Genomic DNA, 17,107 nt, shown 5'->3' on the forward strand with positions numbered 1-17,107 from the left:
GTGAACTCTTTCATCTTTCAAACATTTTTGGAATTAAAAAAATTGTATGATAAAACGGGTGCAGTTCTAAACACCATTTACATATATGTATAAGTTATATCCCTTACATTAGATGGCATAAAAGCCAATATCATTAGCACAGCTAAAATGCCTATTGGAAGCAGAAGCAGCAAGAAAGGTGGGGGAGGCAATGGAGGAAGTATCAAGGGAAGGATCAGCAAGGATGCTGTTAGACATACAAGCAGAAGCAGTGATTCCAAGCTAAAGTAGCTCACTGGTAATAATCTTCTGGCACCCCCTTGTGAGAAGGTGCGATGATATTCCACCTTTTTCCTCTCAACAACCGACGTAGGAACTTTTCCTGCTCTCATGTTCATAATGCTATTTGAGTATCGATCTTGCAGATTAAAAAAACCTCTAGGAAATATGCTGTTCAACCCAAAGAGTTCAACTCTCATTTAAAATTCTCTTACTTGCCTGGTTGACACCCCAGATCCGATTAAGCCCTTTTTCAGCTAATAAGTTTTAAAATCACAGCCAAATCAATGATGTCGATGATGATTTATGCAGATTGCAGATTGCAGATGGTAATACAGATAAATCCAATTCGGTGGAACCCAGGATACTCTCTTCGAAATGCAACGATATAGCAAGTCAACCTAGAATGGAGACTGACCAAGTTTAGGCAATAAGTACAAAGTTGTCTCCAACGCAAGAATTGAAGTTGAGCGACAGACTCTAAAATGTAGCCAAGCCTCAGCAGTGGATGCCTGGCTTTTTCGCACCAAAGAAAAATAATCCGTAATGGCAGCAGTTGTAGCTAAATCCAGATTACTAAATGCGGCAAAATATGAAAGTTTCTTCAAACCAAGGAGAGGAAGCTTTACGCACAATGTGATTTAAGCAAAAATCAGATTCTGCAATGCAGTCCAGGTCAGGCAACTTCTAACGGTATTGGATGCAACTATGATTGAAGAATGCGGAACCACAGATTCAAGGAATTCAGGTGTTAGCAACTCAGCATCAGCAAATTTGAAGCAACTGTAAACGAAAATCTTTATATCTATCTTTAAGCGGGGATTCAGCAGACTTCAGGCTGTGTGCCATGAAACATTATCCCCAATGATCCAGCTGCATTAATTCCAAGATTTCAATCAATTCAAGACCAAGACGAGCCATCAATCATAGCATCAGAAGCTTAGGAAATGAAGAACATTAAGGTAATTGAACCACTCTACATCAGTAATACTGGAAATAAAAAGGAATCATATGTCTGGACGGGTAAAATTCACTTAAAGCAAAAAAATCTGATCCATCATGTTAATTTGGTCAAAAAGCTGAAGAATTGACTGCGATCTAGAGAACAAAAAGGTACCCAGAAATAAGATCTAGCTGCTTGGAGAGAAGCAAAAAAAAAACAAAAATTAAAAAGTTCATTTCATGTACATATATAGCATATTAAACAGAAACGAATTATACAAGGAAGAGTGAGAGAGCTGGGGAGCGGGGAATACCTGTGATGGTAGAGGTGGCGGTTTGAATGGTAGGAGGTTTTCCAACAGAGGGAACAAGGAAGAGAGAAGGCCCGGTCATGCACTTTTAGCATTTCAGCCTCTCAAAACCCTCTTAATCTCTTGCTATTCAACCACAGCAGCAGCAAAGGGAATTTGGGGAAGCATCAGCAAATCTGGAGACAACAGGGAGTGACAAGGCAAAGATAGGAGCTTTGGGACAATTTTAATGTTTATTTTTTTGAAAAGAAAGAAGAAGTGGAGGAGAAGAATGGGGATAACGAGGAAGGAATGAGGGAGGGTGAAAAGGAGGGATGGCTGAATATGGAATAGGGGTAGGGGTGAATTCTGATGGATTTTGGGTGGTTGCACTGTATTTGTGTTAATGATACATCTCTCTCTCTCTCTCTCTCTTCTCCTGGTCCTGGTGTCTTGTTTAAAGTAATATTCTTCGATTGTTGATATGTTACTCTCTATCTGGAAGAACCAAAATTGAATACAATAATAGCAGGCCGAGGCTGCAGGCCTCGCCTGGTGAGTTAGTGGTAATAGTTTGAATGCTGAGAGAGAGAGAAAAGGTTGGGTGGGTTCAGTGAATAGATCACAGAGCTGTGGTTTAATTGCTGACATGCAAGCTGCCTGTTTTGGAAAATGAGGGATGGTGTTGTCTCCCAACTCCCAAGGTTCTTCACCCCTGGGCTGCTTCTTTATTACTTGTCTTTCACATAAAATGTCATTCGGGGTCCCACTCTGTTCCCCGTCTTTACTCTTTTTCCAATTTTCTATCAATATTATCAAACGTAAATTACATTACTTTACTTTACATTTGCTTCACAATCACGACTCGCAAGCCCCCTTTTTTTCCCAATTGGACTACATGTAATTTATACACGCAATTCTTGTGCTTGTGTTAAAACAAAGTTACGTGATCATCACAATTAAGTTTTTCTTCTGCATCTGCGTGTATTAATAAGATACCACAAATAGAAATAGTGAATGAGAGCTGAGATGCATGCATAGATGACAGATGATAGATGGCCACATGCCAATGCTGCCCTGTGGATCTTCTTCTATTGATGATTCATTCATTCAATGGATCTTCATCATGCAACTTGCAAATCCTACACCCCAATGCCATTATACATCCATATATGTATCCCTTTTTTTTTCTTTATAATATGTTATGAAAATAACAGAAATTAATAAAACTCCTCCACGCTCCTCGTACAGTCAAGCGTAAAAGTGTCAACGTTCCGTTCCGTTCCGTTCCATTCCATCCCTAGGCAAAGCCAAGTTCATTGCTCTCCATTCCTGGGACAAGTATCATCACGACATGATATACTTTCTTTCATATGTCCATGTGCAATTGCGACTAGTAAAAACTTAAGCATGGCAGTTTGGGCAGCAACAGTAAGACGGAATGTAGTTACACTTACAGACAAAATAAACTCCGATGCAACCCAGGATACGGTCGTGGTGGTGGGCTGTGGGGTCTACTTTGTCTACATGCAACGGGGCTGGGGAAACCTTAGCGTTGATATTTCAAGTTTGAATATATATTGATAATTATCATATTTGTTATAACTATTTTATGAATATCTATTAATATTATCTATATCTAGATTGAATATAAATCAAATTAAATGAATTATATTAAATTAAGATATAATTCATTTAATCTCTAAGTGTTATCTTCATCTTGTAAAAATATTATTTGTCTATAAATAGGTTCCTTTAGTTCATTTGTCTATAATTTCTTCTCTCTCTAAGTACTTTCTTTCTCTCTAAATACTTTCTTTTTTAGTTGTTCTTTTAGATTTATTTCATAACACGTTATTAACACGATTATCTGAACTCTTAAGTTTTAGAATTATTATATTTTCATTATCTTCAAACTTCAAAAGATTTCAATGATTGGGCTTTAGATTTCTAGTTTTAAAAAAAATAAGGTAAGTTACTTGATATCTCTTTAGTATTTTCATTTTCTTAAAATCAACTTTAATATGAATTTTATTATTATACATTATATTTCGTCTTTTGATTGGAAAATAAATTTGCTATTATATAGCTATTGATGAAAAATCATAAATGTCCATTCTCTGAAGTGAATGTAACAAATAAGCTACTAATAAAACTTATGAATGTTCATTTTCTGATATAAATGTGATAAACGAGATACTAATAAAAAATTATAAATTTATTCATTCTTTGAAGTGAATGTGACATCATTTAATAATTATAGTCATAATCATGAATCCATCAATTCCTTGAAGTGAATACAATATCATTTAATTATGATGGCCATAACAATTTACATGGATATTTTATCATCTGAATTTAAGAATAATTTTACCACTAGAAGTGGATAGATAATTTTACTCTAAAAAAATATAAATGCCCATAATCCACCAGAAATGGATAACGCATCATGTGTGAACTGCTCATAATCCACCAGAAATGGATAACGCATCATGTGTGAATCACCCACCAAAAGTGGATGTATACTTGTAACCTACTACAAATAGATGAATAATTTTAACGCACCAAAAGTATATGAATACCTTAACCCATTAGCCCACCAGAAGTGTATAACCCATCAAGAAGTGGATGAACACTTATAACCCACTAGAAGTGGATAAATAATGAAAAGAATAAAATGAATGTAGAAAACATATTGTTATTGATGTGGCATGAAAGATCATTGGTCACGTATCTATTGCACGTCTTAAATTTTATCAAGCATCACTGAAAATTGAAACATCTTGTGATAAATTTAATATGACCAAGTTGATATAGGCTATTTGTCTACCCTAAATAGGAATTGATTATATGATTGGTAATAAATATATCTATTAGTGATTTTCTTGTCCTGAAAAAGGAATTGATCATTTGATTGGTAATAGAAATTAATAAATATTAATTTGATTTACATCAAATCTAGATATAGATAACATTAATGAATATTCACAAAATATTCATAACACTCTCCATTGAATATCCATTATATTAAGAATATGACTCATTAATCTCTAAGTGTTATCTTCATCTTATAAAGGGATTATTTGCTTATAAATAAACCCTCTTAGTTCATTTGTATACACACTTCAATAAGATTTCTTCTCTTTCCCTAAATACTTTTTTTCCCTCTAAATACTTTATCTTATAATTGTTTTTTTAAATTTATTTCATAACAATATTTATATTATTTATTTATTATTCTTACTATAACTAACAATATCTTAACTATACTTTGGTTGTTGACTTGTTTATAAGAAGCTAGGAGCCAGTGAGGACAAGACTACAGGTTTTGAAGCCCTCACCGCAATTATGCCTGGAGTCTGGGACTGGTTTAGATGGTTAAGGGTTCACTTAACGAGTACGCAGGCATTTGAGGGTAGTTCAATTTTCTTTCCTTCTTTTTATCGAGTGAATAATAATAATATAATAATAACTAGATTCGTGGTGAAAGAAAGAAAGACCCATTGAAGATAATATAACTAGGCTCCAATAATGATTTATCAATAGGAACCCTTTGATGTAGCATAGGAAGCATCCGGGAAGCTTTATGCAGTGCCAACCATACAATGGTCCTAAACACTTGAAAGCTGTTTAACTAGTAGTAGGTAGCTTAGACAATGAAACAAATCCATCTACATCCATTTTCAGCTGCCTCTCAACCTACATTGCCAAAATTCACATCTTGGTTTGTGCTTTATGACATATCGGCCTATCTCACAAGTTATGTTTAATGGAAATACTATCGGACCTGATGTTCATCATTTGCCCTTATGCTGAGGACATGAATGCTTCATTATTATTATTGTTATTGCAAAAAGGCCTCGCAGTTCATACTTGAATCAGCCAAAATTTAAAGATCAACACATGGAATCAAATTAAAACAAAACAACACTACTTACAACAACAAATTCAAACACAAGTTCAAGAGGTTCACCAGTGAAATAGCTCTGCAAAATAAAACCCCACGCATACATGTAATCATGGGTAGCAACTCCTCCATAATTCTTGTGCATGTTACCATCACAGTCTAATACATTAAATTCAACACTCTATTATTATGACGAAACAAAAGATACTCAAAAGGGCCATCCCTGTCAATCCTGCAACTAAAATATTTCAATATGGAGTTACATAACCAAACAATGCATAAACCTGACAACTAATAAAAGAAAGGAAAAGAAGAAAAAAGAGGCACTATTCATATATCTACTCTGATATTCATTAATTCAAAAGAAAAAAGAAGCAGTAGTCACATACCTACTCTGATATTCATTAATACCAAAATGATGTATCAATATGTTACGGAAATATCTTCAAGGGCATGCATTTCAAGTGTGGCTCTTACCAATTTTAACCCGGAAGTTTCAAGAATTTTATCATATCCAAAATTAGTGCTTTCTCAATCATCAAGAGTGTTGAAAAGTTACTCAGGTTCCATTTTGTTTGTTACTTATGCTTTTTGCTTTTTCTTCTTAAAAGCTGCTAAAGTATAGTTGTCACTTTTAATTCTTCAAAAATAATTTGCTTTCACATCCAAAAACACTGGCCTTTTGCTTTTGAAAGCAAAAAAAAAAAGGAAGGGAAATTGCAAAGGAGAGATCTGAGCAGTTAGTTAGTAAAGAGTTACGATGGTGCTGTTAGGTAATATCATAAGGTCCCTCCGTTAGTCCCGAAGGGAAGAAGAAGAATGAAAATCAAAGCTTTATCAGAGTAACATCCAAAATCCCAAAAGAAGGATCAACTTACAAACTAAGGCAACATAGAATTCCGTTTATATATCGACCGTTCATACTTTGGAAAATAGAAGTCGGTCAGAGTGAGTAAGATTTACTCATTATATTATTTAGCCAATACACTCAGAGAAAATGAACAATTGTAAAAGGTAATTCTAAAACAGCAATGACAACACATTCCAACTAGGGTTGAAACAGTAAAACTTAACAAGTAACTAAGAAATTTGACATACCTCATCATTCATCATTCATCATCATCGTCATCATCGCCACCATCATCCTTGTTCTTCTTAAGGCGGGTTGTGCCACCCTCCTTGCTGATGGGTAATTTCATTGCTCCAAAAGGAGTGTCAACATTGATATGACCTTTCATAGAGTAACCTGTTCCTTTTCCTCTAATCATGTCCCAAAGAGCAGATCCAAAATCCTTAGGTCGGAAGGAGATAGGAATGTCGATGTAACTGATTCCATTTTTTTCAATCTTCGTGGATTTTTGGAGTTCTGCAGCTCCAATGCTCACATCAGATAGCCATACCTCATAGTCCAGTGCATTGAGTCCCAAGTCAAAGTCATTCATATTTTCCAATTTCAAATGAAGAACTGCAGCACTTTCTTCCCAAGAGAATCTCTCAAAGTGTATCTTCTCAAGATCGATATCAGGCTTGTAAGGTATAGGGATCTCTCCAGTTTTCTCAAGTGGTAAAGTTAACCTTCCAAAAACAGGAACATCAACAATGAGATCAACTTTGATCCGATAGGGAATGATGCTTCCAGGCTTAATGTCATCATATGTACTTTTGATATCATCATATATCAAAGTAACTGGTATCTTGACGGTCTCCTCGCCATGAGCATGGATGGTTCCGGCATCTGGAATCAAGCCTGAAACGAGTTTCCTTCCGTCACTCTCGATGAGGTAGTTAATGTCAACGAGAGGGATTGGAACGGGGTTGGGATTCTTTATGAGAACATCAACGACAATGTCTGCTTTCTCAAGATTGATGCAAGGGATGTGAATCCCAGTTACATCTGCGGTGGGCTTACCAAAGCCTATTGCTTCCTCGATCTTCTCACCGATGTCATGAATGAAATCCTTGACCTTTTCTATAAATCCACCCTTGTCTTCTTTGTCATCCTTAACCTCCCTTTCAGTTAGTTCTGGCTTATCGGATGATGCCATACCTTAATAGCAAAGATTCCAACTATTTAATCAAAACATGAATTAATGTAGTTATATCTTATGGACTCGGTCCGAAGTGAAACTGGTACTTAAAAGCAAAGAAAATACGCCAAACATTTTTCTTTTTATAAAAGAAAATACAGGAAACACTAAGTACTAGATAAATTGGGAAAATAGATCTGTATTCTTCTGTGACTGTCAAGTAAAAAAAGATGGGATTTTATGTCTAGGTTTGTGTGTGTGTGGATGAAGAAGTGGAATAGAAAGCAGAGAGAGAGAGAGAGAGAGAGAGAGAGACTCTTACTCTTAAGGATTTGGTCTAAACAGTAAAGAGGCAGAACAGAAAAGAAAAGAAAAAAGATTGAGAGAAAAACGAAGAGCTTGGTAACAATTGAGAGAAAATGGTGATCTGATACATGAAAATCAGGAAATTGTTAAAACAGCAGCAAAAGATCCATCCAGATCATCACCGTTTTCAGACGCAAAGGGCAAGATGACAATTTTTTCATATATAATACTAGTAGTCTAGTATGTTAATATGCACTCGTTTACTAGTCCTACTCCATTCCTATAAGGTGATGGATCATATTCATACATCCGAATGCGGATGCGATCAAGAGAATGAGGAGATGGATTTACCTGGAAGAAACGATCTTGATCTTGATCTTGATCTAAGCCTTGAGATAAGCACACAGAGGAGAGCAGAGAGTGAGAGAGATTGGGGAGAAAGAAAATGTTTTTATCTTTCTTCTTATTAATTTCTCATTAGCAGGGCAAGCACGTAATAAATAATAAACCGACCCCCTTTTAATTTAGCTAATGACAGATGAGAATTGAGATGCTCTTCCAGGTTTGCCGACAAATAATAACAGCTGACTCCGCGTAAACAGATAGAGATGTGGGCCATTACTTTTGCATGTTGTGACCAGCTTCACCACACCTCCTCCACCTAGTCGCCAATCACCATCCTTTTTTGATTGGCTTTTTCAATTCTAATTCCGCTGATTCTTGTTAACTAAAAAACCATAGCAAACTGTTTATTTCTAACAAAACTTGTTTGCAAATTGAAATTGAAATTGTTGATAATAATAATAAAGGGTACACCAACACCATAAATGCACGTGACCCGCAAGTTCAATGCCTTAAAGGTAGCTCGAGGGAGTCCCAAAGGTGCCGATAGTGGGGGGAAGTATGCTGGGAGCAAACCCCTCACTTCATAGCGGAAGGCAAGTGCAACATGCCCGCAGGGGTGCATGGCACACGGCCCCGGGCGGGCCAGCCCAGCAGGGAGCCAACCGGGCGCACATCATAGGCCCTTGGGCGAGCCAGCCCGACGGATGCCAGGAGGGCAAACGGCACAGGCCCCTGGGCGAGCTAGCCCGACAGGATGCTAGCAAGGGCGCACGGCTCGGGCCCATGAGCGAGCCGGCCCGACCAAGGCTAGCAGGGGCGGCAAGGCACAGGACTCTGGGCGGCCAGCCCGACAGGATGCTGGCAAGGATGCACAGCAAACTGCTCCAAGGCGAGCCCAGCCCGACGGACAGGGCAGAACGCGTGCAGGGGTGCCAACCCGCACAGTAAGGGTGCACAGCACGAGGGGGCGCACAGAATGTGCGCGCGGCACGCAGGCCCGCGGCCGCCAGCCAAGAAGGGTTTTGTGGCATGCGGGGGGTCAGAACATGGGCGCACGGTACACAGGCCCAGGGCCTCCGGACAGCAAGGGTGCGCTGCACGCAAGGGTCGCACACCTGGCGAGCGGCACGCAGGCCCGAGACCGCCGACCCGACAGAAAGGGCGTGGCACGCAGGTGCGCAGCACGCCAGTACGCGGCACGCAGGATGACTCGACAGGGCTGCAGCACGAAGGCCTGCACAGCGCCAGACAGACTGCCTACGAGGGCTCAACGCGTCAGCCCGCCAGCAGCCCAGGCACACAGCCTGTGCGCGGCCCCAGTCACACCAGGGGGGCCCAGAGGGGGTGCGGCCCACCAGACCCATGTAAAGGGGGCTGCTGGAAAATTCAAATTTTCCTTCCCCACCGAATTTTATAGAACCTTCCAAATGTTTTGGAGGGAAATCTTTTGGGAGGAATATTTTGAATTCAAAACCTTGGAGGAAAAGTGGGTGGGGAACCTTGGCATAAATAGCCCCATCCACCATTGTGTAAATCATCCATTAGAATCCATTCTTGCATCCTTTGTATTCAATTCATTCAATATAGAGTTTAAGTTTTTTCTCTAAGCATTCTCTTCCCATTTTTCCTTCCTTGTTTATGCAAGCTTCTTGTCGGCTTAAAGCCATTGTTGCGGGTGTTGAGCGCTTGTCGGGTGAGTAAGGTGACTTGGGTTCTACTGCGAGATCTAAGGCTGAATCCAAGGCCGCACGAAAGGTGGTCTTAAGTACCGACCCCGTGACACATAGACTTCCTTCACAGTCGCAGATAGTCTTTGTTGACAGATTAATTCAAATATAGATTTAATTTTTATGAGCTACTTCGCATCTTTGTCCTAATTCAGAAAACTAACCTAACTTCTCTCAAATATTACAATTACACCAAAAAAAATAAAGAATAACAAGACAACAATAGCGGTAACGGTAGTTGGCAGTGCTAGTGGTCATGGCCATGGTCATGTATTCAACATAGCCTATACACAATTCGATTATTACGCCTCTAATCATAATGTATTCATACACTTTTAGCTTAATGCCTTTGATGGTCATCTTCTCTTCTCACCCTATCTCGCCTCACCGCCACCACCACCATTTTTTGCCCAACTTATTCATTTCAGTCTCACCGCCGCAACTCTTCAACTATATCCTTCCCCAACGTATATTGAGCTCAATTCCTCATTCTTCTACCCATTCTAGCTCCTCGTGCATCCATTGCTGCCCCTTCAGTCTCCACCCAAGGTGATCTTTCAGAATTGTCCTTAGATACTCTAGCTGCTCCTCATCCCCTTCAAGTTCCTCCCACTAAAACACGGGACAAAACATAAGGAAACAATCCTATGTCATCACCTTTTACATTATATTAATCACAATTTGCAACTAAAAACTGCTTAAAACTTAAAAATTAAGACCATGCAAGAAAATGTTTGCATTCATGAATGCCAGTAACGAAAATTCTGATTATTTGTATTGTCAAACCACCTCCACTGTTTCTCTTGAAATGGCCAATCATTCCATATTTCAGCATTCTAGTCATAATTTTTCAAGTCCCGAACGTGAAAGCATGAACATGCAAATACAGAATAGCTCCAAAGTGAAAGACACACACCCACCTCTTGATGTGACAATGATACAACCTTCCAACCAGAAGCAGCAATATGGCGGCGTTTCAACATGGTATGCCCTAAAGGTGTTCCTGCAGAGAGGCAGAAGCAGATCAATTGGACAGTCAAGCATCAAGTTATTATACTTATACTCAAGCTTCATTAAAATCAAGGATCTCCAGTGTTACATAAGAAGAAAATACGCACCACTATTCCTTGAGAAATGTGTTGGTCCATCAATCTCCAAAGCAACTTTTTTATCAATCAGAACAGCATCCACAGTATACCCATCTAAAGAGTATTCTCTAACCCAATCAAGGCCAGTACTGATAAGAAGGCGAGCAACCTCCTTCTGAAAAGATGAGGTAGTCTTTTGATTAAACCTCTTAGTTTTTCCAGCATGAACAATTTTCTCCTCAAGGTCACCCCTCAGAGATAGCTGAAGATGTGGGTACTCTAGCTTTAAGCACTGATTCACCAGATGAACCTGAGATGCAAACATAATATCCCCTCTATACTGTTCTGAAATTCTTTGCTCCTCAAAACTGCTCAAAGTTTTCCACACATGAGAAAAGAATATCCGATTCACCTGCCCAAGGACTGCATACGACCAAGCTATGTTACCAAGCTGATCCCTGTTTAAGCTGAGTACAGGAGGATCTGAAACTCCTCCAAATTTAAGATTTATACTGTTTTCCACATGGCTCTCTTCATCACTGTTAGTTTTTTCATGACTTAAGCAGCATTTAAATTGGTCAGTGTTCTTGAAAATGGTATCCATAGCTTGAAGAAACGTGTCCGCAGGCTCATATAGAGAAGCATAAGCCCACAACAGCTGAGCAAGCTCCTGTTCTTGAAAAGAGGGAATTATGTCTGATGCCCTTTCTGCTAACTCTACAAAGAGATCAGGGGCAGAGTGCCGCATTGTAGCAAAAGCACCAGCAATGTTAGCAACATTCTGAGAATTGAACTCCTTAACTTTGGTCAGGGCCACCTCTGCAACCCTATCCATTTCTGACGAGAAAAGTAGGTCCCCTCCAATCTTGGACAGTGCCCATGAAATATTTGAAATACCTTGAGCTGAGCACTCCGGCAGAGCCGTCATTGCAAGACCTATAAGCATTGACATCTCTCTTTGTCGAGCAAATGCCAACCTGCGGGTATTCATCACTGATACTTTCTCCATATTCTTAGCAATTCTATGAAGTGCTGTGGCAATATTTAAAGGGGAAAGAGGTGAAGGGGTCAGACCTTTCCCAACTGCCATAATCATCTCAGCTGTAATCTCCAACACTTCTTCTGCAGTATGTGCTTGTATTATAGCTTTGTTCAAATTAACTTCTTTCTTATGATCAGATGGCCCAGAGAATTGGGCTAGCTTCTGAACAAACTCTTGCATTGTCTTTTCCTTCTTCTCTAAAAACAACCCACCTGCCATCATACTTACCGTCTCTTGAAGTCCATGCGTACCATCATCAATTCTGTCATCCAAACCTTCCAAGCCAATCTCTTCTTTGAAACTGAAATCAACATCTTCTTCAATCTCCTTGCTTTGTTTATTAATCTTATCTTTACCTGTGAATCTTTTCTTGCTCTTTTTCTTCTTCTTTTTTACTGTTATTAAACCCTCAGCTGTATGAGTCAGTCCCCTAGCTTCAATAGATTTGAGTGCCATTTTCCTAGCCCTTAAACACCAATCCATCCCCTCAGTATCCTTGAGCAACCTAGATTTCTTTTGCTTTTTTCTCTTCTTGGGTGCTTGCCAACCAACTGGATCAAGCTCTCCAACAAACTCTAATTCCCATTCTTCCAGTTGATCATCATTAACAGCATTCCTAGTACTAATGCTAGTATTTTTACCCAAATTTGTACAGTTTCTTCTTGGAAACAACAGCTTTGGTTTCGGAATTCGAAATCCAACCCTTAATTTTAGTAATGGAAGATTATTAACTTGTTTAGGAATGACAGTTAAGGGTTTATAGTAGGTTTGGCCAGGGAATGGCTTTACCAAAAATGCCATGGCCTCCTTTCTCTTTTATCACAGAGAAACAAATGAAAAGAAGAAACAAGCATGAAAGAGCCTAGAATATCATACACCAAGGTTCATGAACAGTATCAACAATCAACAATTCATAATCCTGGAGCAAAAGAAAAAAAAATGCAACATACCCTGGAAAGAAATCTCACTGCTTTTGCTGAAAAAAGCGAGCCACGTAACGAAGAGATTGCATCATGCTTCTTGTTCAATTATTTTTCGGGGTTTATTTTTGGACAATACAAGTGAAAGATATAAAGCGATTACAGGGTCAGAGAGTTGTAGTTGGCTACCATGGAGCCCTGAATAGGTAGAAGATGATGACAGCTGAAAACGACAGCGTTTGAGAAAACAACTTAAATGAGCGAGCGAGAGGCGAGAGACGGCAGTTACTGCCAGACGGCAACCTAAACAGTCAGAAGGAGAAACAAGAGGGAAGAAATTTCAAATAACCTCCTAGTTCCAAACATCAGAAGACACAAATGAAAAGGAAGAAAAGAAGAGAATTGATTAGAGGAAGGGTCAGGCAGGGACAGGGCGTGAAGATTGAATGAACAAAAAAATTGAAGCTTTCACCCGTGCGGCGCGCGCCATGGGATGGGGATAAGGGAGAAAACTTGGAAAAAATGAAAACCTGGCGGCGACCGGACAAGCCCAAGAGAGTGAGATGGTGATTTGTGTGAAGATTGAAGAGATAAGGGACCAGACAGGCGGGAACACGTGGTGGGTGAGGAGAGGTAAGGGCGCGGAGTAGAAAAAAACACAAAAGCATAGACTCTAAGTGAAAAAAAGAAAAAGAGTCAGAAAACTGTTGAAATCGATTTTAGTTGTTTAATTCGATTGGATTTCAATCTTTAATTGAACATAATATAACTTGTTTGCTTGAATGCACTGCTATCCTAAAATTCACACCATTTCTAAATCAAACTAGCTACATAGCAGCAAAGTTTACAATCAGTAATGAAGCGCGGGTGTGTTCCTAAGGCTATAGCTTCGTTGATATGAATTATGAGCGTTTGCTTATGATTAATGACACGTGTCATTTATTTGCGATGTTCATTTAAGATTCAAAGGAGCAAGGCCATCAAACAATCATCTTCCTTATACTTCTTAGGAGGATATATATTTCTCCTTTTGTCCTGTCAACCTTGCTCTCATTTGTAATTATAATAATAATGACTGTGGCAGTGGCACTTCACATGAACATAAAAGATTGAAAATGATATTATTGCAGGTTATGCTTCTGTGAGAGGTGAGAAGCTGAGAGTTTCACCTCAAAAAATAGCAGCTACACCTACATCCATCTATGTGTCTATCTATGCTTATCAATCTTTCCTTCTTTTGTTTATGACTTTGTGTATCAAGATGAAAGAATAGCCTGCAACAAATATTTCAACGGTGGGTGACACCATGATAAAGCTCATAAGATGCTGTCATCCGGAATCTCTGCGCTCCGAAGAATTACCATAATTCCTCCACTGATTATGTAGCCATCGGCCTCCCTGTCCCCTTCTTCCACATTATCTCTGTTGATGATCTGCTCAAACATCAGCACCGCAAATTACTGGTTGGTACTATGCTATGAGTTCAAAGAAAGTGGAATCTGAATATGCACAAGTCTCATGTAGTCGATGTGTACAGCCTGCAAAACGAACACTATCTTAATCATTCGCTCATGGAGTACTATTTACATACCTTAACATTTTTCCCGATCCTCGCGTTCTTATCTACAATGGCTTTTCTAATTTGAGTATTTTCACCAATTCCAATCGGGATGCCTATTCCCTTCTCCTCAATGGCAATGCTGCTCTCATGGCCATCTTCAATCTACATGTTAACAGCAAAGTCAAGATGAGGCGGTACAACTTTTAAGCAACATGCATACACACGCACACACATACATTTAAAAGCCCACAATTTGATTCAGTCAGAAGTGTCTTAAAAATCTCTCAAGTTCTACCGGACAAAAAGCTAGAGATTCAACAGACCTGATAGATATCAGAACCCATGATCACTGAATCTTCAACGATTGCCCCATCTCCAACTTTTGTCCTCATTCCAACCACTGTTCCTTTGATCTTGCACCTCTATTCTTACAAGAGTCAAAAGGATGATTCCAGAAAACAAATGAGAACTGGATTCAGAAAAGGAAAAGTAAAGGTTTATCTCTACATCACTTGTCCTCTATTACTTGATGCACCAAATGCATCAAGGATGCATGTCTTTCTGTAAGTTTTGCTGGTTACAACGTGTGTGATCAAGCTTGACAGAGTAGTTGGGAGAGCCGTCTAAAAGTTTCTGTACTTACATTGAGAATGCAACCATCTCCAATGACACTATCTGTTATCACGGCATCACTTATAATGCTAGGAGGCAGATATCGAGGCACAGTGTAGACAGGAGAATCTCTATCATAGAAGCTGCCATCAAAGGGTGAAGTTTGTGTTAGTTTGTGGGAGCCCATTATGAGCGAAACATTCAGTAAAATGATGCACTCGCATTATTCTACTTCCAGGCTTCTCTGAAAAATGAAGTACTGACTTGTATCCCATGTCTGATTTCTTTATGCATTCCATGTTTGCTTGGTAAAAAGCTTCGATGCTCCTCATGTCCTCCCAATATCCCTCAAATAAATATGCCTGAACCTGTCCCTCGAGCAAAAGGACAACGTCCTTATTCATTTAATTTTGAAACTATATGGGGAAATTAGTGCATATATCTATAATTAGTAAAGTCTGACCTTCATTCCTAGAGATATTGCACCCCGTATCACTTCACTTCCAAAGTAATTTGCCCTGGGGAAATGTTCATTCAGAAGATTTACCATTGTAGCTCTGTTGATGAGGTAGATTCCCATACTTGGAATATTACTATAACTGGTATCATTGAATCTAGTCAAAGTTTCTACCTGAACGAATTTTCACAAGAAGTTTTCCTTCAGATAATTCTGAGAAGTTATGACATCAAAATGGGGGCAAAGCAAAGCCGATGAAGGCAACTTACTACTGAATAGTTTATGTGTTCTCTGTCTGACTTCAAAGTATACTGTATGACTTGATTTTCTGTATTTATTTTTAGTAGACCAAAGCCTGAGTCTTGATCTCTCACGGTAATATCACTTGAAGCAACAATAGTTATATCGGATTTTCTGTTCCGGTGGAATTCTATCAGCTTTTGGTAGTCCATTTTGTAGAGATGATGGCCAGGAAGGACCAGAAATTCAGCCACCGGATACTCTTCTAGGACCCACAGACACCTTCTTATAGCATCGGCAGTTCCCTGGTGTTGAAAAACACATACAGATGCAAAGTGCAAACAACAAAATCATGCCTCTGTTGAGAATTGATACTAGCTTTACAAAATGAACATACAGGTGCGTGTCTTTCACAGAAAAATCAAGAATTAGATTTATTACAGTTTTACAACATACAATACGCATATAGTGCTCTGCAGTACCTGAAACCAATCCTGATCTTCAGGGCTCTGATATGCTGCAATCACTTCGACAAACCCTTCTTTCCCAAGACCTGCTCCAGAATAGGCTCTTGAGAGGTGGGAATTGAGGGAAGTAGAATTGAATTGTGTGAGAGCATATATCTTATTTATGTTGCTGTTAATGCAGTTGCTCACAACTACATCAATGAGTCTGTAATTAGCTGCTATGGGAATAGCGCCTTCTGATCTTCTCTTTGTCAATGGGTAAAGCCTTGACTCTGATCCTTCTCCAAATACTATTGCTGCAACACTCTGTCATTGAGTGAGTTTGAAGGCATATGACATGGTGAGTGACAAACAATACACCTTGGAATAAAGATGACAAGAATCATGGAAAGATTAGCAACCATAGCCAACGCATGGAAACCATATTAAAAGCATTGCATTCAATGAGTTAAGATCCGAACTTAAAATGTAAGGAAGAAGGACCTGGTTTACTGGAGGATGGAGCAAAATAGGACTTGGAGTTTGATGCGAGTTGGATATGGACGTGCTCTGAAAATTAGAAGCAAGCTTTGGTGAATATCTCTGATGATAGCGACCTAATCCAAGAATAGGGAGCTTCGTCTGGATATATACAGGGGTGGAGGAAGAAAGCTGCAATTTCATCATAACAGAAATATGTGACATGCAACTTCAGTTTTCAGTTAAAAACTATAAATTAATGCACTTTTGCTGCAGTTCGTCCTTGCTACATTTCCGATATAAATAGAGGGAACAATAAGAGAATATTTTGCTTTCTTCTTCTTCATGGCTATCGCAGATTGATCTGCCTTGCATGGCTAGTTTTGCTGATCACACACTATACTATTTAAGTATTACTTGACAATGCAGCATAGCATGCATACATCTAAAGACAGGAGG

General features: G+C 39.1%; 4 protein-coding genes across 6 annotated transcripts; all 4 read right to left on the reverse strand.

Moving 5' to 3' along the window:
- Positions 1-8: 8 nt before the first annotated feature.
- ARL (ARGOS-like protein) lies at positions 9-2,186 on the reverse strand. Its single transcript, XM_089784261.1, has 2 exons — positions 1,515-2,186; positions 9-1,131 (listed from the first exon to the last, which is right to left on the reverse strand). The coding sequence occupies exon 2, from the start codon at positions 456-458 to the stop codon at positions 78-80; it is 381 nt and encodes a 126-aa protein (XP_089640387.1). The 5' UTR covers positions 459-1,131; positions 1,515-2,186; the 3' UTR covers positions 9-77.
- A 3,192-nt stretch (positions 2,187-5,378) lies between these two features.
- On the reverse strand, positions 5,379-8,261 carry LOC110420501 (Late embryogenesis abundant protein, group 2). 3 transcript variants are annotated; one of them, XM_021433846.2, is made up of 3 exons: positions 8,082-8,261; positions 6,496-7,464; positions 5,379-5,635 (listed from the first exon to the last, which is right to left on the reverse strand). In XM_021433846.2, the coding sequence occupies exon 2, from the start codon at positions 7,440-7,442 to the stop codon at positions 6,507-6,509; it is 936 nt and encodes a 311-aa protein (XP_021289521.1). In that variant the 5' UTR covers positions 7,443-7,464; positions 8,082-8,261; the 3' UTR covers positions 5,379-5,635; positions 6,496-6,506. The 3 variants fall into 3 exon arrangements, with proteins under 3 accessions (XP_021289521.1, XP_021289520.1, XP_021289519.1); XM_021433845.2 differs by having other exon boundaries at positions 5,379-5,629; positions 6,496-7,444; positions 8,082-8,260; XM_021433844.2 differs by having other exon boundaries at positions 6,496-7,444; positions 8,082-8,259.
- A 1,867-nt stretch (positions 8,262-10,128) lies between these two features.
- Positions 10,129-13,585, reverse strand: RAP (RAP domain-containing protein). Its single transcript, XM_021434081.2, has 3 exons — positions 10,921-13,585; positions 10,723-10,805; positions 10,129-10,414 (listed from the first exon to the last, which is right to left on the reverse strand). The coding sequence occupies exons 1-3, from the start codon at positions 12,731-12,733 to the stop codon at positions 10,289-10,291; spliced, it is 2,022 nt and encodes a 673-aa protein (XP_021289756.1). The 5' UTR covers positions 12,734-13,585; the 3' UTR covers positions 10,129-10,288.
- Positions 13,586-13,890: 305 nt separating this feature from the next.
- LOC110420572 (ADP-glucose pyrophosphorylase small subunit 2) lies at positions 13,891-17,019 on the reverse strand. The gene is made up of 9 exons (XM_021433934.2): positions 16,673-17,019; positions 16,205-16,495; positions 15,752-16,027; positions 15,489-15,656; positions 15,290-15,393; positions 15,057-15,168; positions 14,737-14,835; positions 14,444-14,575; positions 13,891-14,285 (listed from the first exon to the last, which is right to left on the reverse strand). The coding sequence occupies exons 1-9, from the start codon at positions 16,871-16,873 to the stop codon at positions 14,169-14,171; spliced, it is 1,500 nt and encodes a 499-aa protein (XP_021289609.1). The 5' UTR covers positions 16,874-17,019; the 3' UTR covers positions 13,891-14,168.
- Positions 17,020-17,107: the final 88 nt, after the last annotated feature.

The sequence above is a fragment of the Theobroma umbraticum genome, unplaced genomic scaffold, assembly GCF_002168275.2.
Source record: "Theobroma umbraticum cultivar Fairchild unplaced genomic scaffold, ASM216827v3 scaffold_86.0, whole genome shotgun sequence".
Lineage (NCBI taxonomy): Eukaryota > Viridiplantae > Streptophyta > Magnoliopsida > Malvales > Malvaceae > Theobroma > Theobroma umbraticum.